The sequence below is a fragment of the Zophobas morio genome, unplaced genomic scaffold (assembly GCF_036711695.1).
Source record: "Zophobas morio isolate AGI-343-1 ecotype UQ-CSIRO unplaced genomic scaffold, CSIRO_AGI_Zmor_V1 ptg000002l, whole genome shotgun sequence".
Classification (NCBI taxonomy): Eukaryota; Metazoa; Arthropoda; class Insecta; order Coleoptera; family Tenebrionidae; genus Zophobas; species Zophobas morio.
Window position 1 is genome coordinate 13,608,931 of NW_026972107.1, and position 22,870 is coordinate 13,631,800.

The 22,870-nt window shown below is 34.2% G+C and overlaps 2 protein-coding genes across 5 annotated transcripts in view; both read left to right on the forward strand.

The window, feature by feature from the left end:
- The first annotated feature begins 300 nt into the window (after positions 1 to 300).
- On the forward strand, positions 301 to 11,289 carry LOC135128045 (polycomb protein Sfmbt). 3 transcript variants are annotated; one of them, XM_064054858.1, is made up of 8 exons: positions 301 to 411; positions 703 to 905; positions 957 to 1,200; positions 1,250 to 2,187; positions 8,611 to 9,325; positions 10,045 to 10,310; positions 10,362 to 10,526; positions 10,582 to 11,289. In XM_064054858.1, exons 1-8 carry the CDS (start codon positions 405 to 407, stop codon positions 10,750 to 10,752), a joined length of 2,709 nt encoding a protein of 902 aa, XP_063910928.1. In that variant the 5' UTR covers positions 301 to 404; the 3' UTR covers positions 10,753 to 11,289. The 3 variants fall into 3 exon arrangements, with proteins under 3 accessions (XP_063910928.1, XP_063910935.1, XP_063910943.1); XM_064054865.1 differs by having other exon boundaries at positions 10,060 to 10,310; XM_064054873.1 differs by having other exon boundaries at positions 957 to 1,122.
- Positions 11,290 to 15,406: 4,117 nt separating this feature from the next.
- The window catches only part of LOC135128066 (transcription factor AP-4), a 65,683-nt gene continuing 58,219 nt past the window's right edge, over positions 15,407 to 22,870 (forward strand). The window contains exon 1 of one of the 2 annotated variants that reach the window (XM_064054885.1): positions 15,407 to 15,841. In XM_064054885.1, the coding sequence (XP_063910955.1) occupies positions 15,768 to 15,841 (74 nt within the window). In that variant the 5' untranslated portion in view covers positions 15,407 to 15,767. Of the gene's footprint in view, positions 15,842 to 20,542; positions 20,677 to 22,870 lie in introns of those variants that run through there. The other variant, XM_064054894.1, reaches the window with a different exon arrangement.

A 22,870-nucleotide genomic window follows, 5' to 3' on the forward strand; every position in this document is an offset into this window, starting at 1 on the left:
ATATTGTTTTGTATATTAGGATGATTAGGTATTATAAGCAAAAATAAAACGAAATGACGAATGGAAAAAACAGATAAATGCAAAGCTATATGGACAAATGATTTTCCTTTTTCTTTTATCTGTTTACAGCGTCAGTGTTGAGGTAAAAGGTAGATTCGTGTAAAAGTAGCAAACAAAAAAATGACGGATTTCCTTTTTAATATTCGCGCCTTTGCATTTGCGGCTTCACACGACGCAAACGCAACCCAACGACAGTTAATTAGGGATTTCAAATAAAAATCTTAGTTATGTTGGCACCTTTCGTGTATCGTTCTTAAAAATCATGAATGATGCGTATCCGAGATACCCAAAGTGTGAATTTTACCACATTTTCTAAATGAAAATGAAATTTTTTTAACAGCACAATGAACGGTAGATTTTTGTTTATGTATATTATTCAGTGTATTTAGCTTTCCAAAGTTTTGAAATGTAAAAGAGTGCATGCCCATATTATTGTAGTTAATTACACTACATTCTTTGTTTGTAATTACCACCAATATTTGGGATGAAATAATTTGCGTTAGCTATTTTATATTTATTGATTTGTTGTTGAATATTTCTCAGATAGAATAAGCGCTTTAAATAATAGATTAAACGTTGATTGATTTTTCCTGCACTTTGCATCTTGTAGGTTATATAATTAGACCATAAAATTGATTTTAGTGTATACAATGCCTGGAGTAGCGGATATGGGTATGGTCTGGATGGGGGCTGGCCAACCTAATCCTGAAATGTCCATGGAGTTAATGCCAGGTGATAATTCAGACATGTTGCTCGAACAAGATACTTCGTATTTCACCCCATCCATCCATAGCATGTCCAATCAGTCTATGGACGATATCCACACCATTCACAGTTCGCAAATGGTAAATTTTCCACGTACAAATCATAGTTGTACGTCATTCATGGAATTTCAGGATGGAATGGAAAATTTAGATATGATGCAGTACATAGATATGAAACACGAAAGCAACGATTCCAGTTATGCAGAGGACGACAGTCAACATCCAATATACATGATAACCACTGCCACTCAAACTTTGCCATGTCCCACGCGAAAAATTAAGCCCATAAAACACCCAGGTTTGGTTCTCAAAACACCAATAGCATATCAGAGCAATACCGATCCATCTGTTATCCCAATCCAGAAAGATGGAATAGGTACGTGCGCTAAAAATAATTACATAACCTTCAGAATTTTCTTTTATAGCTGTGTGTGAAAAATGTGGCGCAATTGGTGTAAAACACGCTTTCTACACCAGAGAGAGGCGCTTCTGCAGCATGGCTTGCGCTCGAGGCTACAGTGGATTGATCCCCGAACCACTACCGCTATCGCAACAGCAGACACCTGAAAACCATCATTTTGCCAAGCACCGATTTACCCTGAAAACAGAAGACGATTTTACAAACACTTTAACCGACCAGGATTTCCCGCAATTACCTCCTCCCCCGATTTTGCCCCCTGTGGACGACACTGAGCCCCTAATCAGGCGAAAATCTGCAGAACTTGCCAATTCACATGACTGGGATTCGCAGTTAAATGACCAGTGTTTTATAGCAGCTCCCGTGACGTGCTTTAAACACGCCCCGATGTCAGACATTTGGGAGAATATAATGGTTGGAATGAAGGTGGAGGTTGAGAATACGGATTGTGATAATGTTTCGGATGCATTTCCGGATTCATTTTGGGTAGCTACAGTATTAAAAATTGTGGGGTATAAAGCTCTGCTGCGTTACGAGGGGTTTGGCTCAAATGATTCAAAGGATTTCTGGGTGTCGTTGTGTTCGAATCAGGTGCATTCGGTGGGGTGGTGTGCCACGAGAGGGAAGCCACTCATACCACCTAAAACCATTGAAGATAAATATAACGATTGGAAGGATTTTTTGAGTAAACGATTGACAGGAGCGCGAACGTTACCCTCGAATTTTAGCAATAAGGCTAGTGATAGTCTTAAATCTAGATTTCAATGCGGCCTTAATTTAGAAGTTGTGGATAAAAATAGGATATCGCAAGTTAAGGTTGCCATTGTTCATAAGATTGTAGGCAAGAGATTGAATGTTAAGTATTTTGATTTGCCTTCGGATGATGGAGGATTTTGGTGCCACGAGGATTCGCCGCTTCTTCATCCAGTTGGATGGGCAAAGAAGGTGAGTTTAGGGAATAAAGGGATAATTATAGCTTGATTTTTAATATTTTGTTTTTTTAAAAAATTTTGACAGTAAGAAAAATAGGTTAGAGTTTAAAAAATACTGACATAAGTTTTCTCTAACACAGCAATAAAAAGTGATCAGACAGACATGGATTTTTGAAAGTTTGTCTTTGATTGTTTCATTTTCAACTAAAACTGTCAGATTGACGGTAATTTGCAAAGACGAAAATTCTATCAAAGTCAAAAATAAAATAAAAAACCGTGATTACTAACCTCAAACCTTTATTAATTTCAACATCTCTGAGGCTAGGAAATTCGGACCCTACATCCCTATTAAGCAGTTATTTAATAAATGTTCTCGATTACGTCATTTATTGTCTAGAGGGGGTGACTAAATAAATTTTAATCGTTGATCTATAATAATAAACTAGTTCTAACATCTTACCAAAGTTATCTAGGTTCTAAGTTAAAATGTGGATAAATTATTAAACCAAAAATAAAGAAGCATATTATCATATTATAAATTTCCATCCTCTACAAGATTTCTTTAACAAAATTTCGACATGATTAGAGGTTTCCCATGTTTGTAATAACTTAAAGCGCGTGCAAACTTTCAAAGCAATCGGTGTTACAATTTCTAAGTTAAATTGTAAAATTTTGTTGTGCAGTTTTAAGTAAGGTTTAAGTACTTCGCAAAATTTTGAGACGACGTCATCAAATTTTTGATGGGGATGATCAGACATATTATAATTACCGTTTTACCATTTACTCCATATGCTTAAAGTATGTCTAAAATTTCACAACAATCAGTCTACTAATTTCAGAAATCGTTTGTATAATAAAATCGCTGACAGATAACAGGCACACATGAGCTAAGAACTTCTAGAATACGAAATAATAAGTCTTCCGTTTCCGTCTGTCTGTCTGCCATCTGTACAGATTTTTATTAGACACATAATCTGCGAAACTAACGACTGATTGTTGTTAAATTTTGGAAGTAAGTCATGAATTTATCTAATCACCTCCGGCAACGATGGGATGACCTTATCCCCAAAATTTACAATAGTAAATAATAGTTCAATTTTATAAAATACTATGTATCTGTGGTTTATGAATCCGTGTTGAGTTTTTACCCTAGACTTTGGGATTTTTGGAAAAAAATCAAAATTTTCTAACAATATTTTAAAATTTAACTTTTAAATTACAAAATCAAATGCTTTGAAATACTGTCCCTAGATATACTTTGGAAAAAAAAAAAACTTACATTTTTCCCTTTGTTTTGTCTTATATGTGCAGTCTTCTTTTGACAACAAGAAACTTGAAACATGTTTAATATGGTGAATTTTTGTAGAGAAATATCAATTTTGCAATTTCGCCCCGCCCCTCAATCTGACATTTCTTCACGACTGAGATTGAAATGGATGGGTGGAGCTTATCTTTAGCTTTGTTTTTACTTAAAACATTTAGTTTTTTAAGTTTCTTGTTATTAAAAGAAGACTGCATATAATAGGAAAAATAGGAAAAATGTAGGCCCCACCCGCCCGCCCTATCTCAATTGTGATGATTTGTTGTATTCGTCGTAAACCAAGGGGGCGGATCGTAACTGCAAAATCCTTATTTCCCTACAAAAAACTAAAAACATGTTTTTGAGCATCGTGCTTTTCAAAGAAGATGAAATGTATTAAGTATAAAGAAAACCAAATATAAGCTCCACCCATCCGTCTCGATCTCAGTCGTGAGAAATTTTTTATTCGTTATCAGACTTAGGGGCGGGGCGTAATTACAAAATCAGTATTTCCGTGCAAAAATTTAGCATTTTAAACATGTTTTAAGTTTCTTGTTATGAACAGAAGACTACACGTATTAGGAAAAATAGGAAAAATGTCAATTTTTTAATTTTTCAGTTTCCCGATTTTCAATTTTTCGATTTGTCCATTTCCCGATTCTTAAAATTTTCGATTTATATTAAAATATATGTAGATAATACCACACAATTTAAAAAAACATTTGATAACGATAGGATTTGAACCCATACTAGCGGCACAAGACGAGTTCCAAAACCGCTACTTATCCATGCAAGCCACGAGGCATTTTATGTATGAGCGAGATATCAGCTACGGCTATATGAAATATATGGAAAATATTGGACAAAAAAAGTTTTTGTTAAGTAATTGTGATAAAATTCAAAACGGATTCATCAACGACAAGTATAGGAATATTATTTTATAAAATTTAAATACTCTTTACCACGCAAAATAATAAGGGGACGTCATTAAATTGTTGGCGAGAGTGATGATTACACGAATTTTGGTTAGTGTTTTACTATTTACACGATACTCCTAAAATGGATATAAAAATTGACAACAATCGGTCCAGTAGTTTCTGAGTTTGCTGTCTTTTAAATATTGACACAGGCTACAGGCAAACAGACAACAGATATACAAGTGACAGGCAGACAGAAACGGGACACCTACTTTTTTCGTAACCTCTGGGTCATGAAATGTCCAGAAAACGTGAAAGTAGCCAGTAAATGATATTTATCATTTCCCGAGCGTAAGTTAAGAAAGTATTGTAATCGAGTACATCGGCCTAATTTCCACTTTCATGTTTTCTCGACGTGTCATGACCTCTAGAATACGAAAAAAGTGGTCTCCCGTTTCCGTCTGTCTGTCTATATCCATTTTTATTAGACAAGTAATCTCAGAAACTACTGGACCGATTGTTGTCATATTTTGTTTGTATATTAGGGGTATCATATAGATTTAGACTAAAATTTGGCTAATCGTCCCCACCACAAATGGGACGACGTAATTTCTAAAACTCAATAAATTTTTTTTTTTAATTTTGTAAATTAAGATATTCCTGCACTTGTTGTTTGTTAATCCGTGTCAAATTTTCACCTTAGACATCCAGAATTTTTGCAAAAAATTCAAATCTGAATACAGGCGCGGATACAGTATGGGGGGGGGGGGGGGATTTTTGTGCGATTTTACTTATCTCCCAGAAATTCGTTCTAAATAAAAAAATTGATAAAATTTTAGCTATTATATTCTTTTTCACATAACATGGGTAACATTTGGTTGTTTTCGTTACACGTATAGTGTACAGTGAAGTCTCGATAATCCGAATTAATTGAAAAAAAGGTGTGTTCGGATCAGCGATTTTCCCAAAAATCTGAAAGGGAATTGAATAACAACTTCATACACAGTTGAAAACAAATTTCAACAAATAAACCTTAATTTCATTAAACAAAATTAAAGAATTCTTAAGCAACAATGGATAATATATACATTCTAAAAACATATTACTCCGTGACCATAAACACGCTATCTTTTTGGAATCAACAAGCCGGGATCTATACCCTGAATTTTTTCAGAATTTTTAGATGAATTTTTCAAAAATTAAATTTCCCATTTATTACCTCCATTATGCAAATTTCGATCCTTTCTCGACGATTTTCGAAATTTAACTAAATACATTTTCTTGTAGTAGATTTTGGGCTTTAGAAGTCATTTCGGGCTTCATTTCTTCGATAACTTAAACCATTTTTCGAGATTCGTTCAGTTGAAATACCGAAATTTTTAAAAATTTTGAAAAATTCGAATTTCACATCGAATTTTCCGAAAATATTGCTCAGTTACCATTAACATGCTATATTTTTGGAATCAGTGCGTCGGGATATACGTATGTCCCTTAAAATTTTGTCAGAATTTTTAGGAAACTTTTTCAAAAATAAAATTTTCCTCATGCAAATTTCGACCCATTTTCGACGATTTTCGAAATTTAACGAAATACTTTTTCTTGTAGATTTCGGGGCTTCATTTCTTCGATAACTTCAACCTTTTTTCCAGAATTAGTTAATTAATTCAGTGCATTGAAATATCGCAATTTTTAAAAATTTCAAAATATTCCGTACAACAAATGCAAAAAGGTCTTGCGTCATTTTTGCAAGTAGGTGCGTGTTTCCAAGTTTGGTTCGGATTGCAGAGTTTTTGTTCGGATTAAAGAAGCATCGACTTCAAATAACCTCTGTTCGGATTACATAATCGTGAATTCGGATTATAAAGATTGTACTGTATTTACAAAATGAAATGCGATTTCAAAATTTTGAAATTGGTCATAATAAAGTACCTCGGTCATGTGTCACCCATGCCCCCCCCCCTCCTGGATCCGCGCCTGTTTGAATAACAATATTTTGCATTATAACTTTGAAACTGGAAAATCGATTGCTCTGAAATCTTTTAAATATTTTAAGGTTATCGCAATCATGGTAAATCGTTTAGTAAAATTTATTCGTTTGTTACCTCCCAAAAAATTAATGACGACATCTCAAAATTTTGCCGAATAAATCCTATCCAAAATTTGCAAATTATGATTTATTATTAAATTAAAAGTTTTAAAATTTCTTATACACGGTGACTCATAAAAATTAATGAAAAAGTCAATTTATTTTATTGATTAAATCGGGAACGGCTCACTCCGTTTTCCCGAAAATGTGGGAATACAATACTGTTATCATTAATATTACACTGCACTTATCCAAAATGATATACGTGTCTTTCCAAAAATGTTGATGACGTAATCACAAAATTTTGTTAAGGAAAAATTCATTTGGAACGTACGCCCAGCACCCTTCTTTACGTTTACTTTAACGTTACATACATATCTTTATTTTAACTTATAAGGGTTCTCATAAGAAAATAAAATTTGCATAATCAAATTTTATAATTTTTCGAAAAAGCGGGATTTGTATTTCAGAGGGTGAGGGAAGCTCTGTCGAAATAATCTTCGAACAATTTTTCGTTTATAACATGCCAAAAACTATTAAAAAATTGTTTCAGCGTATTTTATTTATCCAAAAACTTTCCACAGTTTTTAATTTTATGCGTGGTTTTAAAATATTTTATAGGGATAAATTTTTCCTTTGACGTACTATTTTATTTAAAAAAACCTGGATAAATGATAGCGACATGAACATCTTATTCCCATTGCTTTTCATTAAATTATGGGAACCTAATTACTCATCTTGTCCAAGTTTTTTTTATATATATAATATGTAGTATTTTTTCGAAAACCTGAGAATACGCCCGTCTTCATTTATTAAAAATTATAGTAATAATATTTGGAATATCCTGTTCGGTTGTGACTGTATCAATAATTTTAGTCCTCCGTTTTGAGGCGACAAACTCATTCAAATCAAAACAATTTTTATTTCCCGAGCGTAAGTTAAGGAAATATAGTAATTGAGTCCATTGGACTAATGGCCACTTGCATTACTAATGACCTGTTACTAGTATTATCTATGTTAATCACGTCATCACAGAATTGTTTATTCATCAAATTAAGAATGAATCCCACTATTTTCTATGAAAATGCGCCCGGTGATTTTAAATAAAGATAAAATAATAATTGAAATTTGCGTTCCCGTGGCGCAGGGATTGGGGGGTGCTATTGACACCGGTTCATCCGTTCACCGAAAAGAATCAAGGAATTTTTATGACTTTGTTTGTCTAGTTAGGTCGTCAAGAAACCTCAGATGTGCTGTTTACAATTTGTCACGTACCTAGTGATTTCGAAAAACTGCCCAATAAAAATTTATCAGTCATACTTACAGAGTCGTGCTGCCTGCAGATGTGTTACCATTTTATTTGATGTGTTTGTGTGACGAATAATTAAAGCAGAACTTCTTGTACCCCTATACCTAGTTTCATTTGATTTGTACAACTGATTCTCCAAATATTTAACCGTTTCCATACATTCTAGAGACCCTGTATAAAGGTTATCAGAAAAGAAACATTTTTTTATATGTTTTCAAAGAAGCGAAATTCGTTGGACTGTACTTCAAGGGCGAGGGAAGATCTGTCGAAGTAACCTTGGACCAATTTTTTAAAATTTCCTAATTTTTTTAATGTTTAAAAATATGGATGGTGCTAACACTTACCGGAATTAAAACCTATAGGTTCTATATAGTTACATAGAACAACATACTAATTTTGAAATAAATGACCTATGTCAACAAAATTAAAATACCCGATATACTCTGATTATACTTTCCTGCAGTGTGGCGAAGTGAAGTCTGATTCAATCTGAATTTCCTATTAATGACATAATACTGATTCTAAATCGATGTCAGGACCACAAAAAAAAATAAATTTAATATCGTCACATGAAAATAATTAAAGTTGCTTCCTTACGTGTTAAGAAGTTGATTTTGAGTATTGAAAGTATGGTTTACAAACCGTTATACTTTCCGGATAACTAATACTGACCTGACCTGACTTGATCCTGAATGTATGCAACTATTGTAGCTAATAAATATTTACAACATATGCAAAATCACGGATTGTACGTTATCTGTTAATACTTGATAGATTGCTTAATTTTATTTCTACAATTTAGCACGCAGTTAATGTTATTTCAGGTTGGACACAACTTAGTAGCTCCTGTAAACTACCTAGAACGCGTCAACCACAACATTTTCGATGAAGACGACGCCACCGACGAACTCTTCACACCATTTCAAGTCGGCTCCAAAGACACGTCGAGTGAAGCGGGATTCTGCCGCGGAATGAAACTAGAAGCTATCGACCCCCTAAACCTATCATCAATATGTGTAGCAACCGTAATGAACGTCCTACGTCACGGTTACATCATGATTCGAATAGATACGTACGAGTCAGATATGACCGGAGCCGATTGGTTCTGTTATCATGTAAAATCCCCCTGTATCTTTCCTGTCGGTTTCTGCGAGAAATACAGAATTCCTCTAACTCCACCGAAAGGTTACGATCAAGAAACTTTCGATTGGAAATCGTACCTAGCCGAAACAGATAATATAGCAGCAGGGCCGGAGTTGTTTAGCTCTTATAAACCCATGCACGGGTTCGTGCCGGGTATGAAAATTGAGGCTGCTGATCTTATGGATCCTAGGTTAGTCTGTGTGGCAACTATCGCTAAAGTGGCGGGAAGGCTGCTTAAGGTACATTTCGACGGTTGGGAAGAGGAGTATGACCAATGGTTGGATTGTGAGAGCCCGGATATTTATCCAGTCGGGTGGTGTCAGAGCGTGGGGCATAAATTGGAAGGGCCGCCGGTTATGCCGAGAGCTGCGGCGCCTGTGGTCAAAATAGCTAAAGGTAATAATTGACGTAACGATTAGTTAATAAATTTATATCTAAACATTACCGCAATTTGTGGAATAGTTTCAATATCCTTCCGAAATTTTTATAAATTCTTTGGGGTCGACTATCGCAACTAAAGTTAACGAGAAAACCAGCAAATTGACGTGACGTCATGCGTTTTTTAGACGAAATGAAAAAATAAATTTTATTAGCGTCTTACCAAATTAGAGTAAGTTTGAAAATTTAGAATTATGCTCTAAAAATTTTAAGACGCATTTGATCAGATAGCAGGAAAATATTTTTTTCAAAAAATGTCTAAACAGTGAATCAATAAAAATCACATCGTTAAAAAACATTTCAATATGAAAAACAAAATTCTTACAACTCTGAAAAAGCAATGTTTTTAACGGAACTGGGAAAGCGCTACGGGTTCTCTTTGTGTTGCTGTATACAATAGAAGTAAGTTCTATCAAAGTTTTGAAGGTAGGATATTTTTTATTTTTCAAAATGTCAGTAATCTCAAATCAAACTAGTTTTAAGTAAGGTGTTTATCAACACACTGACGTTTATCCTATTATAAATATTAATTTGTATGATAATTCTACCAATCTTGAATAAAAATCCAATAAAATTAAGAACTTTAGTAACTAGTACGACGTAGCATAGAAACTCAGTCCTGAAGTAAACTAACTTCAGGATTAATATTGTTTGAACCATTTGACTTGTAAACGTAGTTCTTCTTGCTCCAGGTATGAAAAAACGCGGAAGAAAAAAGAAAATTAAAGACGTGCCGCAGAAGCCTCCCGCAGCAACAAAAGTAGTAAAACCAGAAATGGTAGAACAGGAGCAGATCACCCCAGTTAAAAAAGAAGAAATGGAAGTTGTCGAAGATAATCATGGTCCAGAAGCAGGACAAGAGCCTGCCGGTCCAGACCAAAGTTTACCAGTCTCGTCAGACGTAAATCCACCACCTGAACGCAAGGCAACATCGTATATTAACGTAGTTTTAAAACCACAATTAAAATATAATTTTTCAATGTTTTAATTGCAGACAACAAATACTATAAGTACAAAACTAATACCTCGTTTAGTAGATAACTCAGGAGGAAGTTGCGAAACGGGCGAATTATGCCCAGACGAATGGAATATATTTGACGTAGCTCAATTTCTCAGAGTTAACGATTGCGCAAATTACTGCGACTCGTTTAGTAAACAGGTTAGTATGATGTGGAAAAGTCTGGATGTGGCGGGCTGATAATATTTGTTTCCAGAAAGTGGATGGGAAAATGTTGATGAATCTCAGTAAAGAGGACATTTTAGAATTCACAGGTGGAAAAGTAGGACCGTCGCTTAAAATTTTTGACCTCATACAACAGTTAAAAATTAAAGTTAACCCTGCGCAAATTCGCCATATGAAAGCAAATATCAAAAAATTTTTATAGTGCCTAATTCGTTGACAGTTTGTGTGTACATAAACATAGGTCTCAAAAATATTTTATATATGCTTGATATTTATCTGTTAGTTTAACATTTATGTGTGTATTTCGACCAACTTGCTGCTACTAGAAGGTTCATTTTTGTTTTAAAGCTAATTGTGTATTTTCCATTAATTTTCTTTATTTTGTGGTGATAATATTTTTTTAGATACACATTAAGTGCATACTGTGGAAAGTCTTATGTATTTTTTAAACACACTCATGTACATTCAATTCATAACGACTACGTTGATCACTTATGTCCTGGTATTTTATAATATACTATTTACTATCAAATTTTATGTACTGAAAATTGGCATTTATTCTTTAGCTTACCTCAGTTATACTTGCTTTTGTTTGAGTTAATTTATTTTCAGACGTGTCAATATTTTTGCAAAGTACTTACGTTGAAACTAGAAAAAACAATACAGAATTAGAAGAAATATAAGTTCGACATTGTGAACCAACCTTAATGATATTTACTAGGTACAATTTGAAATACAAAATAGCAAAATAGAAGCTTTATTATTTACACGACCTTTATTAGTACACTTTTCTAGTTGTGTCTAGGAAATAAAAGAAAAGCGACAAGAAAATATCAAGAATGTGGTCCCACACAGGTAACTGAACATGAAGGTTATTATTGTAAGTAAAATTTCAAAACATTTTCTTACGTATGTAGCAATGTAATAAAAACAACAAAACTTTAATTTCGTTTAAAGTGATTACTTGCATACAATAATTATTTTTAAATTCCTCATAACGTAACTTTTACGGAGGTTATTAAATGTAATTACTCTGTACATTTCTTCGCATAATTAAAGATAATGATCATGTGAAATACAAGACATACACTAATTTTGTAATTAACACTGAAACATTGGAAGGCCTCCAATGCGGTTATTATTTAAATCATCGCATTAACGACTGATTTCGTTGCATCAACACTCATGTGTGGTCTTTTTTTTAACACGTTAAAGTTAACTATGTCTTTAGCAACACCAGTTTTACAACATTATTAAACTTTTGACACCAAAATGTACCCAAGAAACTGTAAAGACTTTGTCCGCTTAACAATTTATTGTAAAACAACAGAGAGTAATAGCGGTGCAAGATTACCTCCTTAAATTTGCTCTTCAGAGAACGCCTTTTTAAAAGAATCATCTTGGGAAATAAAACGTTTATACCATTTATTATTTGCTACAGTGTTACAAGCCGAGCCGAGTTTGTGTGGAAGATTTGATTTTTGTTAAAATTAACCAAAATTGGTGTTTTTTGTATCATATTCTAACAGATCTATATAATCTGTGATCATCCTAGCCGTAAAATTAATTTTTTAAACTTTTAAGTGACATATTAATGAGATATTAGTGACAAAATGGGAAATCGGAGTTGCAACAATTACGACTGTAATTATTATCGATCGGTCTGCAACCGTAATGTAGTGTACCGAGTCCTGACCTGTATTTTTAATTGGGTCATGCTACCCTTAAAGTATCGACTTTTCTAGATTCGAAATAGTAGATATTTTATGTGAAGTTAGAAAACACGTGATTTTATCTGACTGCCGTTAATGAAGAAACGTTAATAGTAAATATTCGTGTTTTATTTTATTCATTAGCGAACAGTTTGCAGGTTATTGACTTTAAAATTCAATTTTTAAATTCTTCGCATTACAGAATTGGAATAAACGGTTTATTAAACCGCGTTTTCGCTGCATTGCTCAAGATGGTCTTTACGTCCCAGCGGAATGAATCTTATAAGAATCAGTAATGGCTGGCTGTACATGTTAGACTCGGTCGACAATTCACTTGATAATAACGACCATTCAAATTTTTTTTTACATGTAATAAAGTGAATAATTTATAGTTGTGTGAATAAGCATAAGGTCATCATGATTGATAAAACATTTATTTTGTTTTATTTCCCTTGCAAATGCTAAAAGTGTAAAAATTACGATAGTTTATTAGTGAATGAAAGTACGGTACAGAAACTGTTTATGAATACTTTTTTTAATGAATGGGTTACGAAATTCCTTAATAGCAGACGGAAAATGACACAATAACGTCTTTCGGAACGTACAGTATAAACACAGAAACAAAACGTAGCGAAAATGATTGATAATAAACATTAGGCACGTTTCTTTCGTTATTACATAAAGCTTTGTTTGGTATTTGATTAGCGGCGTCTGTGAAAATCGTACAATTTTGGAGGGAAGGGAAGTCGGGCAGTGGCGTAGGTAAGACATTCTTTGCAGCGCGAACGCCGAGTTAAATTTAATGACTGCGCAAAGTACCTCGTAAAATTAGTAAGCAATCAGTTTAGTCTTCTGAAAAAAGATAAACAGGCCATTTAAAAGGGGTAAATTAGTTTTTATTATTTATTTTATTTGAGCGGATTGCGCTTATAAATTATACCTTAACTGGCACACAAAAGTGGGCGAAAAATGGATTTGCAATTGATTTGTCAAAATTTTGGGGCTTTAGCCACTACAATAAGTGTCAAATAGAATTAACACATTATTAATGACAATATGTAAATGTGACTGAAACAGTTTTCGTTGTTGGAAGATTCCGATAGTGGAAAATAAAAAACCTACCAGCTTATATTTATCACACGGGTGCGTTACTAAGCACAGTGTTCTTCATATATCATTAATTATTAAAAAAACAAATGTCAAAGTTGTACTGTTTTTCGAGTAGCATACATTAAAATTGTTTTCAACTGTCAGAATAACTTGTTTTTAAGGCGAAACGCAACTTTTTTGTAGGTAGAACCCCATACATCTTTTTTTTTAGTTTTTATTCTCTTTTCTATTTATATGTTGATATTTGAAAATCTTAGAAATTACCAATTCCAGACTAGAAAGTTCTAAACACAAAAGAAATACAGTAAAAAGATAAAATGCAGGATGTTTGAAAATTATATATTTTTTTAATCTTTCAAAAGTTTGTCAATATTTCAAGAAAATTGGAATAACGTGACAACGTTGCATCTTAATATCAAAAATAAACAATGTTATAAAACCTAAGAGAAGTTAATCAGAATATTCTGTATTTCACTGTATATACAGGCTGTTCAAAAAATGGCGCACGAGCTCTACGGTATATGTATTATTAAGTTCACAAGTCAAAATTCGAGAAAAGTGATTAAAGTCAGTTTGACGTTCATTTACAAAAACAAAATATCAATTAACACAGATAAATTAAAAAAACCTGAAAAATTAGCCACTGTCAATGAAGATACCCCCAAAATTATTTTGAATAATGGAAGTCCGATCGATTTCAGGTATCCAACACAAAATGGTGAATTAAAATATGGTGAAATTGTCTTGTATCTTCTACATGTGGACAATGGAATTTTTTATTTTTTCTCTGCGGCCTTGAACAACGTGTCATAGAGTTGTTGCGCAATTTTTTGAACACCTGTATATACAGGGTAAGTTAGCTAAAAGGATACACCTCAAATAACTTTTTTATTTATGAACTTATGTTAATGGAGAGCAAAATAATAATAAAAAAATCGTCCCAATTTTTAAAAAAATTATCTGAATTTTTATTTTACTATAAACTGAGACTTTTGTTATGCTTTATTTGCTTTTGTAAAATAGTGTTTTCTTAAGGCATTTATTTTCTTATTTTTAAACTCATGAAATTATATCATTTATTACGCTTCTCCGAACAATCAAATCCAAAATTTTACCAAATTTTACTTAAAGTTGCTTCTAGCAAACAACGTTGGTCAAAAAAATAATAAAATAATAATCTTTTCTAAGAAAAATTGCAATCATTTACAAGTATTAAATAGTGATATATTTTTGAATTAAAAAAAAAAATGCATAATTTGAAAAATAAACAAAACTTAAATAGTATTTTTGCAATATATTTTTTCCCTTGCTTTTTTTGAAGCAGTGAAATTACGCATGCACGCGGACTCTTATTCTCTATTTGTAAATTAGTATCATTACTTTTGGCTAATAAATAAAAAAAAAGTTGAGTTACATCTTAAAAAATAACACGGTACTGCTAAAAATAATGTTAGTGTAAGCGACTCAAAACTTGTGTGACTTAAAATGGTCGTTTCAGCCCGATATATGTAGTTGCAGTTGTTGCATTAAGAAATGAAAAATATGTTTCGTTTTGAGTTTATCTTGGAAGCAAGAACCGCTCAAAAAATGATTTATTTAATAAGTTTTTAATTTCCGTAAAATTCATCACATAATTTGTTTACAGTTTCAGTGTAATTTATGAATACACCTATCCGATGAATGATGAGATGAGTTAACCACCCATTTCACCTGCAGCAAGAGCGAGACGATGGAATCTTATAAGAAGCAGCTCGCGGGTAACACGTTCGTCTCACTAACCGCCGATAAACCCGGAACATTTCTGATATAATTTTTCGTTAAAAATGTCAACAGTGTAATCAGATTGTATTTTGCGCTGATAAGATATTACGAAATGATTTTGTTTGATTTTGCGTCGCCCGGTTATTGTCTCCGCCACTGCGTCAATGTTCGAGTTGGCGGGAAGAACGTAGCGTAGAAACGCTGTGGTCTATACTCTATGGGCGGAGCCTCGCCGCCAGCTGGCAGACGAACATCAGCTCCCGACTCCGATTCCTCCGCGTCGTAAATAGTACCACGATGTAATCGGGCGTAATTCTCGTTGCAATCGGAATTGTGCAAAAAGTTGACTCGCCCGCAGCCCTCTGGGAAGCACGTTGGACCGTGGGCGTCCTTAAATCGAAATATTTTTGCGTTTTTTTTCGCGCGATTCCGCGGATGAATATTACATTGGCGTCAACCAGGCCTCAGCTGTTTCCCGCCAAACGCCGCTACCAGAAAACCGCTGTGAGGCGTAGCGTATGTTTGTCATCCCGCGCTGCAGCGTACTATTGTGCATCAAATTGTGACTGACAGAGTTTTGACAAAAACCTCGAATCGCGTTGTCGTGACAAACCCCGGCGCGCTTCCGGATATTATGTCCGTTTATGTGGACGACGAGCGAGTAGTGTACGACCCCGAGAAGAAGGAAATTTCGGGAAACGCGTCCAGGTGAGTTTGCCGCCTTCCGCCGCCCTGACACATGATTTTGACGTTTGTGTACTTTTTGACTTTGATGGCGCGTCCATAGCCACAGCCGGCCGGGCAACGCCGCCTTGGATTTCGCGTTTCGCCGGCTCAGCTGTTCGCCATTTTGTGGCGTCGGTCCATCGATGCACCTTGCACCGGTGTCTTAACTGGCTTGTGTGCGGCGGCCTTTAGCGATTGCATGCGGTTATAGATAATTCAGACGAACATATGATCGCGATGGAGCGTGATCAAAACGAACAGCTGACGAATTGGCTTGGAATAATTATAGACGGTGAATCAGAAATCGGAGTGAGGTTGTGTTATTTGAGCCACGTGGGTGATGCAAATGTACCACGCCCGTGACGCCGCCGCTTTTTCCTTCTGCCCCCGTACGGTTCGGGCACTTGATGGATTTCTTGACGAATTTCTCGCCAAAATTGTGGGGTTAGTGACACTTCGGAGGCAACGCGGATTTGTTTACACTTTACGCAAAGGAAGTTGCGTATTAAGTTTTCATTCATGTGAAATCTGAAATCAAGGCTGGTGGCGGTGGGACGGTCGAGTGCACCGACAGCACATTCCGATTCTGCATTCATTTGGGATTACGATTTTTTTTTTTTAATCAAAATCCCGTTTACACGGTTTTATCGCATCCACCATCGGTCCACAATTTTTTTTATTGTTGTTAATTTTTCTGACATCCCTAAACCGAAATGAAATATAATACGTTAATAATATAAAAAACATTTCAAGCAACCGCGTAAATATACCGAGTGTTCATAAATGATTATCCGAGTCTCGACTTTTGCCGCCTTATTGAAATACGAACTGCAAGACAATCCTGGCGTTACGTGATAGTCCAGCCCACTGTAATTGTGAGCGGCAAATTTGTTTAAAACCGACTTTCAAAGGTATTTTGATCAAATCACTTAAGACAAGTGATATTTTATTACCATGTATCCACGTTTTTTTTAATAACAAAAAAACTGGTTTGAAATTAACTTGATGTACAGAGTGATTTTGGCGTTTTTGATTTTATTTCGGTAATCAAAATTTCAAAAATTTTAATGCAGTCACTTTAACGTTTCAGGTTTATAAATTTTATAAAAACTAAAAATATAAAGTTACAATAGTTAAAGGTGTTTCACACTTTGTGACAGTGAAATGACATTCGTGTTTGACAACATGACTATTATTCAAAAAAATGGCAAATTTGATGTGACACTAAAAAACATATTTTTTCTAATGTTTGTACCGTGGATCGAAAATACAGTGAATTGGAGTTGGCGCTCCCTGTCAAGTTTTGTGTGGTGCTACTACTCACAGTTTGACGTAAATCAATGTCAACTAAAGCACTTCTCTTGTATAGCTGTCACTGGAGCAATGTAAACCTATGTAGTTTTTCTCACAAATCGACTCTAATCGTTTTATTTTCGATCGCACGACGTCAGATAGTTTTTACAGTGTTGGACGCATGTTTACTCGAAAAAAAGTTGTGTACTACATAATACAGCTTTTAGAAAACAGCAATAGAAATGTTTTTGTATATTTATAGTTACAGTTTTACATATACGGATATGTGATATGGAAAAAACTGGATGTATATACCGAGGTATTGGAATGGCTAACTAACTACTCATGTTTCAAAAGGGGGCTAAATTTAAAAAATGTCCTAGCAGTTGGCCATTTTGAAAAAAGAAATATGGCGACATATAGAAATTACGAATCTAAAAAAAATATAGTTGTATCTGAAAGGAAAAAAAAAATTGGGCTGTAACCGCCACGTATATTTTGACTTTTTTCCTACTTCCAGTAAACTTGATTTTAACTATATTTCAGTTTGGCAATTTTGTTGAAAATTGTGATATTTGGCAGTATATTACCGTGTGGTTTTAAAACTATTTGGTTGTGTTACAGAGGGTAGCAAAAATTTTACAGGTGGCTTCGTGACGTATGTGATCTTTCAGTGAATATAATTATTATACAAGTTTTGCCGCCATAATTTTTAGGTTAATATTGCATATTCAATAAAATTTCTAGTAAATTTTGTGGCTTCTAGACTGGTAACCATTTTTTTTTCATGTCAAGAATGAAATCGGGTCAATAACAAAAAGAAAAAAAAACATTGTTGCTCTTTTTCCTTCCGTCCGTCCGCTGTCGATCAATTTTTGTTAGATAGATACTCTCCGAAACTACGGGACCGATTGTTGTAAAATTTTATACATGTTGAGGTTTTACCCAAGACATCCAGATTTTTGGATGAATATGTACTTTGAAAAGTTGCAGATGTTTTAAAGCTGTTGGTAAATTTTTATTCAAAACAATTGTTTATCTCCCCAAAAAATTGATGACGTCATCTCAAAATGTTGTCGAATAAATCCTTAAATGTGCAAAATATCAGTCTATACTTGATTTATCTCTGCATATGTTTGAGAACGGCTTATACAGGGTGACTCAAAAAAATTAATGACGATCGAAAAAATAAAAGTTTGTCCCTCCAAAGAATTGATGACGTCGTCTAAAAATTTTTCCGAATAAATTGTATCGAAAATGTGCAAAATGTACTTGTGGGTTTATCATTGCATTCATGGGTGGCTTTAAAAAAACTAATAGACGAATAAATTTATTTTATTGAGTAAATCAGGAACAGTTTACTCCATCTGCACCTGTCCAAATTGATACAGGTGTCCTTGCAAAAGTGTGACAAAATTTTGTAAATGAAAAACTCATCTGAAACACGTTAACTTCTGGGGGTTCTCGTTAAAAAAGTAAAATTCGCAAAAGCAAAATTTATAATTTTTAGAAAAATCTGGATATGTTTTACTGTAGTTGCTTTCGGGGTGAGGGAAGTCCTGTCGACCACTTTTTTTTTTACTTTTAGTAACTTCGATTGACCATTTTTTTTTATTTAATCTAAAACCAATACGATTTGGTCCATAGAAACAAGAAAAACGCCATCAATAATTTCATAATCATTGTTTTAGTAGTAAAAGAAACGTCAATTTGCGTCAAAATTTTCACGAGATTCGTATATTCTAAGCTATACACAGACGTAACTTTGGCTACAATTCAATGTGGTAAAACCTCAGATAAACACAGAAGTGTCACTTGACGTCAAGTATGTCATTCGTGTCATTTTGTTTTCACGCTTAAATGTTGTGGTTAAAGCTTCAGAATTTTGACGAATCAGGTGTGGACCATTGCCGCCAACCCGTTTTGTCTAATTTTAAACTTTTGAGAGACAATGAAAAGGATTTGTTGGATTATATTATTTACTGATTTAACGCTGATGTGTTCCTCTGATTTTTTATACCACAAATTTTTGTCTACATATCTACAGGGTGTCTCACGCTCCTACGGATTAAGCTCATTTTGATATTGTTTAAGTTTTACTTACCTTGATTTTAACGAAATTAGATGTATGCAAATTTTGTAGCGATGTTTCAAAATTGAAATTTTTTCTGTTTCTCAATTTATTTCGTGGTCACCAGAAATAGAGTCAACTTTGTTTATATACCACGTGTTTGTTTTATTTGATACAACCTCTGTGACTTTTTTATTTTCAAAGATAAACAGTTCTTTGAACAAATTTATATCATTTTAAATTTTTAAAAGATCACTTGTGTGAATAAATGACATGAGTGTCAATTCTTCAAGCTACTAGATTGTCATCAATAAATATGAATTTGTCGTTTTTTATGGAATAACTTTTTAAGTGTTGATTTTAGAATATTGGTTGCTTTTGATTTTTTAAAAAATCAATCTTTCCACTTGTGAAAAAATATACCCAGTGTTCCATCGGAAGTGATAATATAAAAATTTGGTCAAAGAACTACAGATTTATCTTTAATATGTAATAAAAAAGTTACAGGAGTTGTATCGAATAGAAGAACCACCCTGCATATGAAAACATCTGAAAAAAAAAGAAATATAGTCTAAAAATGTAATGTTCCAACTTGTCCACAACAGATATTTAGAAAAGAAATGATTCTGTCAAACGATGGTTTCTTTTATTGGATATTATATTCCTTTTTATTAATTTGTGTAAAAATTAAGTATAACTTACGGTTCTGAAACCACATATAGTTAGAAAATGTATCAATTTAGTAAAAAAGGTCAAATTACATACAGTAAAATTCATTTGCATGCGACAAAAACCACAGTTTGTTTCTTTGGTAAACGTATTAAATAATCTTGTTAACAATATCCTGAAAATCCCGTCTTCTCGTCTCGCCGCGTCCGTAGCCACAGCCGCGTCAACCACGCCGCCTCGGATTCTCTCGTTTCGCCTTCACCGGTTCAGCTGTACGCCATTTTGCGGCGTCGGCCCATCTTATGCACCTTGCACCGGTGTCTAACCACCTTGTGCGCGTCGGCCTTTGGCGATTGCATGCGTTTGTAGGTAATTCAGATGAACACATGAACGCCATGGTGCGTGATCCGAACCAACAGCTGACGAATTGGCTCGGAGTAATTGCATATGGTGAATCACAGAGTGAGGTTGTGTTATTCGAGCCACGTGGGTGATGCAAATGTACCACGCCCCTGACGCTGCCGCTTTCTACTTTCTGCCCCCGTATGCTCGATGCATTTTTCGCCGGTCGCGGATTTATTGCGGAATTTCTTGCAGAAATAGAGAACTCGTGGGGTTAGTGACACTAGAGTCAACGCGGTTTTGTTTACACTTTACGCAAAGGAAGTTGCGTATAGTTTTCATTCATTGAAATCTGAAATCGAGCCTGGTGGCGGCGGGACGGTCGAGTGATCGAAGTTGGCGTTGGAGAGATATGAAGTTTCGTTTTTAGTGGAGACATACTGTATGTAGAATTTAGTGTGTATGTTTATGTGATTACGTACTGTACATATTGATGAATTATGTGTTTTTTTGCCCATTTCTGTTCATATAATTACTTCACGAGTTCAGTATTTAAAAGTCACGAGCTTCGTTCACTGCTGAACATATTTTCATTGTTGTAAGTTCACATCGTTATCCAAAAATCTAACGTATAAATGTCTCATAAGTTCAGCGTCTGTGGGTATTTTCCACTTTTTGTTGTGTATTTATTGATAATGATAACAAAACTAAACAAATCTCTAACGAATAATTTTTTTGGCGAAGTGATACGTTCAGCCTGAAAACTTCTCCGAAATAAAAAAAGTATACTCGTCCAAATTTAAAAACGCATGAGAATGTAGACGGTATGTACACAAACAATAGTGAAAAAGATTAAACTAATAAAAACGATAACACTGGGAATGTTTTGATATATTTGACGAGTTGATTGACGTTTCGTAATGAACATATCAGGATTTAATAAAACTGGTTAATTACATGGTATACCGAAACATGAATATTCATTATGAAAAGGTTCCGCATAATGTCTCCGAGTTAAGCAACAGCGTCACTCAGACAGAGCAAACAAAAATAGAGATAGATAGACGAATTATACCTACTTCGATATAGCCATCAAGTTAAGGGGACAAATGGCGCATTGACCATGTGTTTCGTGGGTGCCACGTGCTTTTGCATTTGATAGCTTCCAGATGCTTAAATTTCGCGCTCAACTACACACTGACTTAAGATTTGAGTGCACAAGGTCAACGAAACCATAAAACTTAAAGAAAGCAGCGCTCCGAGTGGTTCCTATATGCATTTCATGTTTCTAGATTGGAAAACTACAAATGTTGGTTTTAAATTCATTTGCTGCAACATTGACAAGAGGCAGAAATTCATAGGAATAATTCGACAATTGAGACAACTATAGGAACATTTTTTATGTCATTTATTGGGACCTATTTTGTGGAAGTTTCTAATGAATGCCTTCGTCCTTAAGTGATTGATTGTTCGGCAGTCAAAATTACCTAACAATGTATATAAAAAATGTTCTTTTTCATTTAGAACCCAACATACACATTATGTTGTAATTATGGGTATAACTTTTATAAATTATGCATTGAAACTGTTATTTCATTGCCGGTAGTGTTAGTTACATTTAAATGTGTACGATATGAATTGACGTTTTTTGGTGATTACTTATTACGTAATTTTTATCATGCAAGGTTGACAAAATTGACTCCTTTATTTGTTTTTTTTTTCGTGTTTGCTGGACAGGAAATTATATAAATATAGAACCTTAAATCATCATGCTGGTATAAAATATTTTATAATTCTATGACGTTCTTGACACCTGATCTAACCTGGCATTGGGTGGACGCGACGTCATGACCCCTGTTGTCACTTTTACCCCTCTTTTAATCATCTGTTATTGCCACGGAAACATATCGCGTTAACGTGGGCAAATCGTGAGCGTTTACGGTCGTCATGTGATTTGGTCACGTGATCGCAACGTGCTCAGTCCTAAATAAATATAGATTACAGGGAAAATAGAAAACAATCTTTATTTTTACTAGTTCCCTTCGATACGTAAACGTAATGGTCATCGATTCTACGTGGCCACGTATTTTTCCTTTAATCAATTTTCCCATTGGTAATGCTGGTTTTATTTCGTTCGATCAGCTTAACTACCCATTTCTTCTGGGTCCCATTAATTATCCAAACACTGAATGCTTCTGTTTATGCGTAGAATACCAAATGACCAACCTGTCCGCCATAATTAATTTCGTCAGAATCTGTAATAAGGATAATTACCTTAAGTAACCGAGATGATTACTACTAATGCGTGTTTACGCCAGTGGTAGCATTAGAGCGTCCAAAATTAAAAAAAACCTAGACACAACATATAATCGCTCAGGACAAAATTTGGGTGGTGGTGTTATTAAAATTTCGTCAAGGTTCATTACCCGTAGCTGTAAAAACAAACATTGCGACTTTCATCAATATTTTCTCTTTGAAAGAGTGCCAAAATGCGAGTTTATTTTTTCGAGGTAAAATTTAGCTTTTGTTTTTGAATACTAATTAGTCTGTGGTTGAATCACTCGCGATTTCCAATGATGTCAATAGTGAAATGCATAACTTGAGACTGTAAATCGTACATGAAAATTTAGACTATT

What these genes read in the sequence shown, in the direction of transcription:
- LOC135128045 (XM_064054858.1), top strand. An exon ending in AATCCAGAAAGATGGAATAG is followed by an intron (nt 1,201 to 1,249) that starts GTACGTGCGCTA and finishes TTTCTTTTATAG; the next exon opens with CTGTGTGTGAAAAATGTGGC. An exon ending in GCGACTCGTTTAGTAAACAG is followed by an intron (nt 10,527 to 10,581) that starts GTTAGTATGATG and finishes ATTTGTTTCCAG; the next exon opens with AAAGTGGATGGGAAAATGTT.